The 12,354-nt window shown below is 35.3% G+C and overlaps 1 protein-coding gene across 1 annotated transcript in view; it reads right to left on the bottom strand.

The window, feature by feature from the left end:
• Positions 1-12,354, bottom strand: part of LOC150097850 (tyrosine-protein phosphatase 10D-like) — a 501,687-nt gene that overhangs the window by 203,425 nt on the left and 285,908 nt on the right. Inside the window, exon 16 of the mRNA XM_090406609.1 lies at positions 5,741-6,022. Within this exon, the coding sequence (XP_090262735.1) occupies positions 5,741-6,022 (282 nt within the window). The remainder of the gene's footprint in view (positions 1-5,740; positions 6,023-12,354) is intronic.

The raw sequence follows: 12,354 nt of genomic DNA, 5'->3' as shown, positions 1-12,354 counted from the left end.
TGGCTACATGGAGTGGTCCGGCAGGGATTTTATTTTTGTTTAGAATAACAGAGGCAGCTGTTGAAACTGAAGTGACCAAGGTGGTTAGGTAGTTTGCTTGCCTTGCCATAGATGCTAGGAATAGGTGAGGTGCAAAATGCTCTAGTCGCAATTCTGATGGCTTGATGGTGAATAGGGTCTAGCCATTGCAGGGCACAGTCTCTCGCAGAAGCATAAGACTTGGAACCCATAATCAAGTTTTGATCTCATCAATGCCCTGAACAAATGAAGTAAAGAACATCTATAAGTACCCCGCAGGGCGGGGTACTTATAGATGTTCTTTACTTCAGTGCATACAATGTGGTGTATCTGGTTGCAACTTGGAGTAATGATTGTCCCAGCTAGGGTTCTGGGTCAGAATAAAGACCAAATCTGTCACAAAAGTGCACATACAAACCGTCTTTTGTTGTGAAAATTTAAGCCCATTTGCAAGTACCCATGTTGAGAGATGGTCAATAGCTTGCTACAGCTGTCTTTCTATTACATGAATGACAGAAGACTGTGAAGTCATTCACATATATGCATTACTTACTGTTGGAGGAAGTTATTCTGTTATCAAGTTGACCTTGATTACAGAAAGTGTGACACTTAAAACAGAACCTTGTGGAAATCCCTCTTCTTGGTTATAGGATTGAGTAGGGGAGTTCTCATTAGCACTTGGAAGATTCGATTAGAAAAGTTCTTAATAAAAAGAGGGATATTCTCTATAAAACCAAAATTACATTAAGTCTTTCAGTAACAAGATAGTGTAGAATCTAAAACTGACATAATGCTTTACTACTAACTAAACAGTGGAAGAAATAATGTTACAAGAAATCCAATAAGCAATATAGCAAAGCAAATCAGAAAAATCCCTTGGAGAAGATGGAATAAATATAGAACTTATAAAATATGCAGGCATCCTATTCATCAAACAACTTTAAAAATTATTTAACAATATCTGTCAGCAAGAAAAAATCCCAGAAATTGGAATCAGGCAATTGTCATCTTAATATATAAAAAAGGCAATAAGTGCAACTGTGAAAACTACAGAGGAATAAGTCTTCTAAATACTGGTTATAAGTTATATGCATGAATAATAACTTCAAAACTTAAATCATACGTAGAAGATAAAATTTGCGAAGAACATGACTTTTGAAAAAGGATGATTGTGCATTGACTCAGCTTTTACATTAAAAATCTTAATGGAAACATTACAAATACAACATACATAAGTCATTTGCAGACTACCAGAAAGCCTTTGACAGAGTCTTAAGGAACAAACTGTGGACAATACTCAAGAATCTAAACATTCTGTAGCACAATTGGAAGAACGACGATGCATTGTGCCCTTCGATTAGAAAAGGCCTAAGTTCGATTCTCGTCATCATGGGAGGAACCTTTATATGGACTTTTTCAATTGAAGGTGAGTTAGACGATCTCATATGGAGGTAGCAGGGTTTTTTCTCCTGGAAACTCAGGTTTTTCATCCTGCATACAGACAAATCAGCCCTTCAGAACACATGCAATTTACAGCCAAAAAATACTAGCTGTGGTGGTGGTGGTTGTGGGCAGTAGATGGCGTTGATGCAGGTGATTGGTAGTAGAGGTTCTGTGTAGCAGTGGAGAAGAGAGTTGTACAGTAGGTGTCCTCCTGCAATGAGTCTTCAGACTCCTTGGAGGTGTCACTAATAATAATAATTCCAAACCAGCTGCTTGCTGCACTAACAAACATATATCAGAACAACCAAATAGCTTAAGAATCAATGAAAAAGTTACAGAATGGAAATCAATAAACAGAGGGATCCATCAAGAATGCCCAATGTCACCAGTGTCATTTATTATCTATATAAATGAATTAGTAAAGAAATGGAAGGAAAATATAAAACTGGCATTTAAACTGCATTGTGGAACTATACTTAATACCCTTTATAATACCTTTTGTTTGCAGATTACCAAATAATCGTAGCAAGAAGTGAAGACGACTTCAAAAATCAATATATGGCTTTGCAAAAAAAATTTGGAATGCAAATATCAACAGACAAAACAAAACTCATGGCTTTTAAAGGACCATTTCCAGTCAGAAGTAAAATCATGATTGAAAATAAAATTTTAGAACACGTTAACTGCTTCAAATACCTTGGATGTGCTATATCATATACAAAAGAAGCTGATATTGACATCAAAATTTCAAATGTTTTAAAGATAACAGGAAAGATCAATAATATTTTCAAACCTAACCAAGTTCAAAAGCACACAAGAATAAAAATTTATAAAGTTTTGGCAAGACCTTCTCTACTATATGGAAGTGAATTATGAACCATAAAAACCGAGGAAGAAAAAATAATAGAAGCTGGAGAAACGAAATTCCTACCAAGGACAGCAGGCTCTCTGGGACAAAAGAAGAATTAAAGGAATACGTAAAGAACTAAAAATAGACTCAGTACTGGGCAAAGTATATGAATATTGAAAGAAGTGGACTGAACATATCAAGACTAACGAAAAAAAATACTCCGATACCAGTCACTTGGAGGGATATAGAAGTCAGGGATGACCAAGAAAAAGATGGAAAGAGACCAGAACAGGCCACTGGGCCTAAATCCCTGAAAAGATGATGATCTCTAATGGATGCATACAGCCAGACTAGATCAACAGCAGAATATTTTTGGAAGCTAGACTGTGTTCTGGCAAAAATCCAGAAATCATAAAAGATGAAAGTTAGCCATTTTTACAGAATTTTGTACAAGCAGTTAGTCACAGCAAGATAGTTCTTTGGGGATTTTGGATCCTTACCTGGCTTAGGAAAGGCAATTATAATTGCCTTTTGCCAGGTATCCAGAAATATGCTCTCACAAAAAACTCTGTTGTAAAGGTGCATTAGTTGATCCATGGATGATGGTAACAGATGTTCTAACATCTCATAATGGATATTGTCTGGTCCAACAGCAGTTGAACGGCATTTAAGCAAATCAGCTTTTATTTTTTTTATGAACAGCCTGTTGTATTCTTCAGTGTCATTCAAAGAAAACGGTGTTTGTTGTTTTTCTGCTTTGTTTTTTTTTGAGCAAGGAACTGGGGGGGGGGGGGGGTAGGAAGATGTTGCGCTGATGTGTTTGCAAAAATCTGAATCAGCAACTGTACAACCATTGTGTTCAAGGATACAGAGATGGTAGGTGGTATATTTGTCCTTCATTTCCTATATTTTTTGCCAAACTTCTTTGTATTGGTCGTTCTGGGATAGTGGATTCAGGATTCCTTTTGACTCTGACAGCACATGTGTTGTGCTTGAGTTTGGGGATGTTTGAAAACAATGAGGTTTGTTGTAGTGGGGTATCTTCAAAATATACACCAAGTTTCATTCTGAAGTTCTTTTGCTGCTGTGCAAGTGTCTTTCCACTACGATATAAGGTGACATGGAAACCAACTAGATGTTCTAGGAATACAGTTGTGGCAGCTTGTGTGCTACACTCTGTCATGTGATTTGCTTCATCATTGATGGAAAAAGAATTAACCATTGCAGAATAAATTCTGCTAATGATGACAGTCAGCTTGCTCAATTTTCATTGTGATATCCATGATGGAGTGCACAGTTGCCATGAAGGAAGGTGGATATTTGGAAAGTGATCCCTCCCAAATAAATCTCATTATATTCCCACATGAAGAGTGGGAAAAGGGAAGGTGAGCATATAGTTAAGGTCTATGGGAATGAATGTTCAGATAGGCATAAGAAAAGTGTTGCTTCCTGTAAATATTTAGGAGGGAGAGATTGCTATTGTTAAGAATATGCTCAACAACTCTTCCACTAATGTCTGTTCAAGCACTACTCCACAGAATGTTGTGTCCATTTAAATCCTCCATTAAAAGTAAGGAGGGGTGGTAACTGCAATATGGCATCATCAAGGTCATCTCAAGAGATATCTTTATCAGGAGGGACATAGATGCAGCATACTGTTAATGAAGTTCCATCTGAGAGTTGGACAGCAACTGCTTCTACATTTGTACTGAATGAGACTTGCTGGAAGGTGGTGTGATTGCCCACAAGGATGGCAACTACTCAATGAGCAGGTCCATTCCCTTTACTGTCCTTACAAATGATTACCATCATTTGTAAGGACAGATCATCTCTTGGCTTTAGGTAATGTGTCCTACAGACAGAAGCATACTGGTTTATACTTTTTCAAGGGCCTTGATGTCATCGATGTTTTGACGGAAATCAAAACAATTCTATTGTAGGAATGCTTACATTATTTTTTTTTAGTGGTATCATTTGGCTTCCTGTGTTGAGCAGTTTTGTTTTCATTAGTTTTTTTTTTTTTTTTTTTTTTTTTTGAGGATTGAGGATGGCCACTATCCACCATTTCTTCATCATCAAGAAAAATATTCAAGACACATCATATTGTACTCCTACGACACTAGGTATTATTTTATCTTCTTCTTGGGGGGGAAAGACATCCATGGCATCAGAAGATGGTCCATCTATTAGAGTCTCAAGATATATCTCTGTGGTACACATTTGAATATCTTTTTTGTTAGAAGATTTTCATATAGCAGAACCATCTTTGGCACATGTTCTCAGGATTGAGTCCATACCCTCACTCACTATTGTAATAAGGATGGGATTTCCACATTTGTCAGAATCTGACATCCTTTGTTAGAGAATGCCAAATTTTGAATCCTCTCTTGTTGATCGCCAATGGAATTTTTTCTTCTTCTTTCACTTGTATTCAACTTGTTGATGTGCTATCTCTGTTACCCTTCAAATTCTTGTTACCATTATGATATTTTTGATTATTCATCTTTGACGACTGATTTTCCATAGTGAGATCATCTTTCTTGGGGACTCAAACATTCACAGCAGAAATGGCACTGCTTCTCTAATTCCAGTGATCAGGGTGGAGGAAGATAAACTTTTGCTGTTAGTAATTACAAAGTGTCCAGCTGCTAACCAAAAAAAATAGTAAAATCCTCTCCGGCTGCCAACACTTCTGTTCTCTTCCTAAATCACCTCTAAATATACTGCGGTATATTTAATTAACTTTCCTCTCCTCTCCTCTTGATATATCAGCCCATAACCTTTTCCATGATATTTTTCACCTGGCCTTTAGCACTACAATGGCATCAAATGAAATGATCTCTTTGATTTCTTTTCCTCCTTTCCCTCCTAGAACTGATTACGATTACTATTTTTGATTTTCCGATTCAAACATCTGCTCTGACCAAATAACCAAAATGATTTTCGAAACACTAATTTTTCAACAAGTGTGTCAAGGCATTCCTTGAAACAGTTCCTTATAGCATTTCAAAAGCAGCTCTTGACAAAAACTCCAGCTTCATACTTGGCCTACAATGCACCTAGCAACAGCTAAAAAAAACACAAAAAAAAAAACATGAAATTGTGTGATACTGTAAAAATTTTTTATAGTTTAAGGCTGGCCATATTTCTGTTTGTGCAAAATGCAAAGAATTTGATTTATATTATACAATAAAATTGTATAATTTAATTCAAATTCTTTTCTATGTATAAACATTTGTTAAAAATGATGTGAATCAACAATCTGGGAGAAAATAACTTATCTGCCATAGTTTATAAACTATATTTTTCAATATACCACCATCATTCATTATTAATGATTACTAATATAAGACAAGCTAATTTAAAATAGCAATAAAATTTGATCAGAAAAATCCAATTCAACGGTTTTCAGAATTACATGAATGATACCTGATTCCAAAGTCTGAAAGGTCTGTGAGAAGGGATGGCTACGGAGCACTGTAGATGTGTCATAGCCACTGACAACAGCAATAAGAAATGTATAATTATGATATGGTTTCAGTCTGGAATAACTAATCCTTTCTCTGGAAGTTAAATTTTTGACTAGATTTCCATACTGATCCTGATACTGTATTTCATAACTATCTTTCTCTCCCACTGGTGCTTTCCAAGTTAACAATATTTCAGAATCAGTAATTACTAGAGCATTAATTTCTTGAATTGATTCTGGATCTAATAAAAAAACAACAACAATAAATGCTCTTACACTATCTAGGTTATGAATTAACAGTAACAAAAAATGACAAGTCTTATAAAAAAATAATTTTCATCTATTTGTCTAATACTACATTTTTTGGTGCTTTGATAATTTCTAAAATTGTGTTACAGTTCATAATAATCCATGTTTACATTTCTTAATACATTTCATAAAAGCATTCTAGTAAAGTGGTCATTCATTATCACAACCAAATCCAGAGTTCTTTCTATGCATTGTGGGGTAGATAATACTGTTTCACCTAATTTTGCCAGAAAAAACTAGCTAACAAATGTCAGTACTGAAGAAATAAATATTAGCCAGTATTCTAACTATAACATTTCATTAAATTCCATTCAGACAGAGCAGAATCATTTTGCCAATAAAAATAGTATGATGAAGACCAAAATACCTAAATGCAGTACCAGATTTCACAAACCTATGAAAGTGTTCATATTATATAATTATTATATAGATAAGAACAAACAAGGATTCATACCTGCTATAGTATGAATCGGTATACGATAAATCTGCTGCAACTAAAGATCAATACCATTAGTTTGAATCCTAGTTTTTTTTTTTTTTTTTTTTTTTTTTTTTTTTTTTTTTTTTATAATTCTTGGAATATCTTATATTTCAAGTTATCACATGTCCATGTAATAATATGGATCATATGTGCTACAAATACTTTTAAAAGATTTCAAAATCTGACAGTGCAGTCTTCTTTATTAGAGTCACATTTCCACCAAATCCATTCAAAAACAAAGGAAATGGAAATAACAATATACTATATTGTATTATTATTCTTTATTTTTAATTTCTGAATCAACTTAGAAATAACTCTGGAAAGTTAAGAAAGTGAAGTGAAGCAGCCAAATTTGTTGATTTCTTGAACGTTGTAATGTTGTGAAAGATTCTAGAAACAACCTATTTATACCCGTTTCTGTATAAAAGAGAAATCCCACATGATCCAGTGATTCATTAACTCCACAACAGCTGTAGTGCAGGTAATAGATGTAGTTTCTGTGTTCCTCCAGACAGAAAATGGAGGTGGTTCTTGTTTGTCTAAAATATGAAAGTTGTTTGCAGGAGCAAGAGATGCTGTAGATGCCAGGATAGTCAAGATTATGGAGAATCTTCTGGTGAGCAAATAACGAAAGGTATTTTTTTTTTTTTTTTGGTATGGCTTGAAGGCAGTCTGTATATGATAACTTTCTAGAAAACAAGAGATTTTTGCTCAATATGCAAAAGTTTTGATGACTTCATATTGCTGGGAGGGGTAGTGATAGTTGAGATCAGGGGTTCCCAACCTCTTTGTTTCCTAGAGCACATTCTAAAATACCGATAGGGCGACGGGCACCATCTATTTTTTCAAGCAAATTTTTTGAATTCTTTTGTTAAATGAATACATACAAAGTTTACATTATAATCAACTGTTTTATTACTTAAAAGTTTACATTATATAAAAATTTAAATATATATATGTAAGTTAGTGTGATCTTTGGCATTGCATTTCATTGGCCAGTGCTTCATAATTAGGAGAATATGATGATATTCTAGTTCTTAAACTGGAATGAACAACTTTGAATGCACGTCTACTTTACATTGTATGCATTTAATACTAGTCATATGTCATTAACGCATGCGTCATATAGCATGCTATGAATTGTTGCGTGATTATTTCAAACTATACAGCACACAGTTGAACAGTGGCAGACACACACAAATTGGTCGACGGGCACCATGGTGCCCGCAAGCATGGGGGTTGGGAACCCCTGGTTTAGATGATGGATCTTCCAGCAATGGCATCAACAGCTAATGCTAGGCCTGGGGAAAAGCAAAATTTTGTAATTTATTGTTATTTTATACCTGGGCCATTAAAAACTGCAGGCCTTAGGAATCAATCTGACCTCGCCCCTCTTGTTATCGGGACTGTCTTTCGGTGTGGTACATTTTCTGTAGACTGAAAAGGATAAAGCTTTATTTTATCAAGAGTAGACAATAATTGTTTTCCTTTTTAGTTCTGATTTCATCATTGAAATGGATTGGTTGTTGGCTATTGAGGTATGTGTCAAGATACATTTCAATTGTATTCCAGCAATGTAGCCAAACAGAGAACACCTCATCCATGCAGTGCAGCATAGCCATACTGTGGGTTTTAGAGGGATATAAGTTCAGGGCTGTGTTTTCAAAGTGTTCCATAAAAAGACTGGTATATAGAGGCTAATGACTTCACATCAATTGCCTTGGTATCCCATAATGTTAGATTTGATCAAAGAATCAGAAGGGATGTCAGTTATGAATATTACTACTTGACCACCAGTTGGTGACAGCGATCATGCCATACTTCCTGGGAAGTAGCTAATTATATAGATGTTCCAATTAGGACAAGTTACATGCTGAACTACAATGCTGGAAATTATGACTAGCTCAGGAAAATACTATGTCTGGTCCCATGGTATCTGTTAAGGAATGGGAAAGATATCAATGCAGAGGAATCTTTGAAAAAGTGTTTAAATGAGGCTGTATCTATATGTATCCCTAAAGTTCAAAGAAAAAATAGAGTGGGAATGTTTTGAATGAGTAACTTTATTAGGCAAGAGATTCATAAGAAGAAGATGACATGGAAGGAATATCATGAGAATAAGAATTATAGATATGTGCAATGCACATATCCTTACAGAATGTATCATGCTATGCATTATGGGCCAATATATTAGACCAGTTTCAACCTTTATTGAGGTGATAAAGTAAAGGTGTGCCACGTCTGCAAAGGTGTGTCACGACAATACCGGGCAACTCATTGCAAAGGTGGAGCAAGCCCGCTCCACCTTTGTAACGAGTTGCCCGGGTGTACCACCTTACCCCAGTCCTGAAGATACTTTCAGGCACAAACTTTGTTTGCTCACACTTGGATAAAGGATTAAACTAAATTTATTATAGTCTAACTAAGTGAAAAATAAACTTTCAATCACTATCAACAATAACATAGTCAATGAGACTTCTTATTCCTTGCCTCTTCTCTCCATGTGAATTTGTGCACATTTTTATGTTGGAACATGGTGTTAGTAATAACCAGTCCATGTCCTGAACAGAAATCCATCAAGTATTTGCCATTATTATTAGCTTTGCTCTTTTCTCCATATTTTCCCAAAATATTTTTGTATGTCTGGCAATCATTTCCTACTCTGCTATTTAGATCCCCAACAAGGACCAACTTTTCCTTTTTCATTGTGTCATTTGCTTTCTCTAAAGTCTCAAAAAATTCCTCCACTTCTACCTTAGTAGAACCTTCTGTGGGACCACAGGCACAAAGAAGTCTCATTGTCCATTTCCCCATTCTGATATTTGCCCACATCACTCTACTTGAGACTACCTGCCATTCAAGAAGATTAGCCTCGTATTTAGTGTTGAATACTATGGCTACTCCTTCTTTTCCTTGATTGTCGTTGCCTGAATATAACACTTTGTATTTATTGCTCAGAAAGATCTCACCAGTTTTTGTCTTTTTTTTTTTGTTTCAGTCACCCCTATTATGTCGATCTGGTACTTATCTAATTCCTCAGCTAGCTCCATTTCTTTGCCATTCAGGCTTCTTATGTTGATAGTACAGATCTTTAATTCTGGTGATGTTGAGTTGATGTGTGTTTTCAGGTGAAATATTTGAAACTGCAATTCTTAGATTTCTGCTTTGAAATGAAACTTATATGAAGTTCATCGTGCTAATATCACTAACATCAAGTGCTAATATACTAGCATCAAGGTGCTAATATTCATCAAGCACCGAAATACGCAGGAAGCGAAATTTGTGAGCCAACACCAATGTGTGATTTTTTTTTCAATAAAACATAAAAATAATAAAAAAGAAATAATAAATAATAAAAATTAAATGTGTTTCTTTTAAGATAAAAAAAAATCTACTTAGTCTTAAAACATGTTCAATTTGTTTTCATTATTTCATGGCCCCCCCTCAACAAAACCCACATCCTCCAAGGGAGCCGTGGCCCACAGTTTGGGAAGCGCTGCTGTAGTGGACACCGTAGAAATATGTCTCTGATTCCTGGAAGAATTTTCGTCTAACTGTTCCACTGGATGGTAAAACATTTATAAACCTTATTACACACCCACAGTATTCCATTCTATTTCAAGATTCTCCCTTCTGCATCCCTTCGGATATTACTGAATGACCCAAGAAGGAAGGAAGGGGGGGGGGGAGAATAAGAACTCCTACAGCAGCCCTATTAAATCTTCCAAAGTTCCAATAAGAAAAAATGGATAGCTGTCTGTTAAAGATTTTATATCTGAAGAAGTATGTTTCTTGGAGAAACAAAAACCTGATATTATGGCATAACAAAAGCTTCCATATAGTTTCTTGTTTAATGTGCCTGTGGAATCCTCATACATTTAATGAATGCAATGCAGAAAGGAGATGCAATGATTAATGAAGTGGGATCCTTCAAGCCTCAGTACTGGGACTTGCACTGTTTCATTTTTATATCAATGACACTGTCAATAGCTTGCAGGGAGATACTGAGTGGTTTGCAGATAATGTTAAGTTGGGAAGGATCATTAGAAATAGTGCCAACATGATAACCTTCAGGAGGATTTGTGTAAGCCAGACAGATAGGCAAATGAGTGGGGTTTTCAGTTTAGTGCACGTAAATGCAAGGTCTTGAAGCTTGGAATCCATTGATAGACTGCATATTCTGTTGGAGAAACTGTACTAGAAGAAGTGAAGGAGGTAGGGGACCTTGAAGTGATGATTTATAGAAAATTCAGGTTTAGGGAACATATCACAAAGTGGTGAAGGTAATCCAGAGGACTGCTGCAATATTATGTAAAATGCCGATCAGAAGAGATAGAAGAGTGGTGATTCCATTTTATAAAGTCCTGATCAGATCACATCTGGATTATATTGTTCAAATTTGGTCAGTGGGATACGAAGAGGATAATTTAATCTTTGAGACAGTGCAAAGGTGGATATCAAAAACGATATCAAGACTGGACTATGACAATGGACTGAGGGCATGCAGCCTGTAGAATTTGGTAGATAGAAAAAGGAAAATTGATATGAGTGAGACATTTAAATTGTTGAGAGGTAGTTACAGGGTTGACACTGGGGAATTCTTTTGTATGGTAGAACAACAGGAAGGAGCAAGGACAAGAGGCCATCCCTGGAAGTTGCAAACAGAAGTAGTGAGTAAGAGGATGAGGAATGGCTTTTTTGCATGGAGGGTGGTTGGCAGGGCCTGCCATCAAGGGGTGTGGTGGGTGCAATGCACCCAGGCCCCACAAGCGAGTGGGCACAGTCGGTACACATTTGTGGAAACATATTTTTTATTTAATTTTATTTTTTTTTCTTCTTCTAATTTTGCTTATAACTAAAGGGATTTCATCGACAGGATTTTAGGGCCCCTGGTAATAATATCTGTGTTTCTCTATTATATTAGGGTTTTTGCTTAACCCTTTTGATGCGTTTATGCAGTGTATAAAAATTAACAAACATGATTACCCTAAAATGCCTGATTCGTCATTAGTTTTTAACTAACTATTTAATGATATAAATGTTACACATTTTTATCATTTGGCTTGTTATCGAAACCGTTGAAAAAATGTTTATTATATTCTTTATATATGGTTAGTCTAGAGCAGGGGTGGACAACCCTTAACATGCCTGCTAAATGTGGCATGCCAATGACTTTTTTCTGGCACGCAACCAGGGCTCATCTTAAAAAATAATTAAATAAAAAAATACATTTCAAACATCTTTGCTGACACATATTTTAACTTAATATAATACAATTTTATTAAGTACAGCTATACCAAATAAAAACAAAATAATTAATTAAACTCTACCAACTGTTTCATAATAATAAATAATAAGAAAAATAGAAACAAACATCCTATTTCCAAGCCATCGATATATCTCCGCGATATACTGATGTACAAGTTTTGTCCAGTTCAGTTGTTGCATTATTTGTCAGGCATCCAGACGTGGCATGACTCCTTTACCATCATTTGATATATCTTTTCATGTTTCATAAAGAATGTATCCATTTTCTAAAGTGTATTTGGATTTTATTAAATCGTAAGTCATTAAAATATGGAAGTATTTATTGTCAATTAATATGTTTAACTTATTAGATATAAAAGCAAATTTCCTTTAGACTGATTTTCGGAAACTAAAGTTTTCAGTTTTTTTCGTAAAATCCCTGCATATATTGCAATTGGTATTTCCTGCCTAGAGAGCAGTTTCCTTGTATGCATCTACCCAAATAGCACCATCTGCATTCCCATTATTTCAAGCAAA

This window comes from Typopeltis vanoorti, chromosome 16, assembly GCF_054136105.1.
Source record: "Typopeltis vanoorti isolate ZY-2024b chromosome 16, IOZ_Tvanoo_1.0, whole genome shotgun sequence".
NCBI classification, from domain to species: Eukaryota; Metazoa; Arthropoda; class Arachnida; order Uropygi; family Thelyphonidae; genus Typopeltis; species Typopeltis vanoorti.
This window is presented reverse-complemented; position numbering and strand designations above follow the sequence as displayed.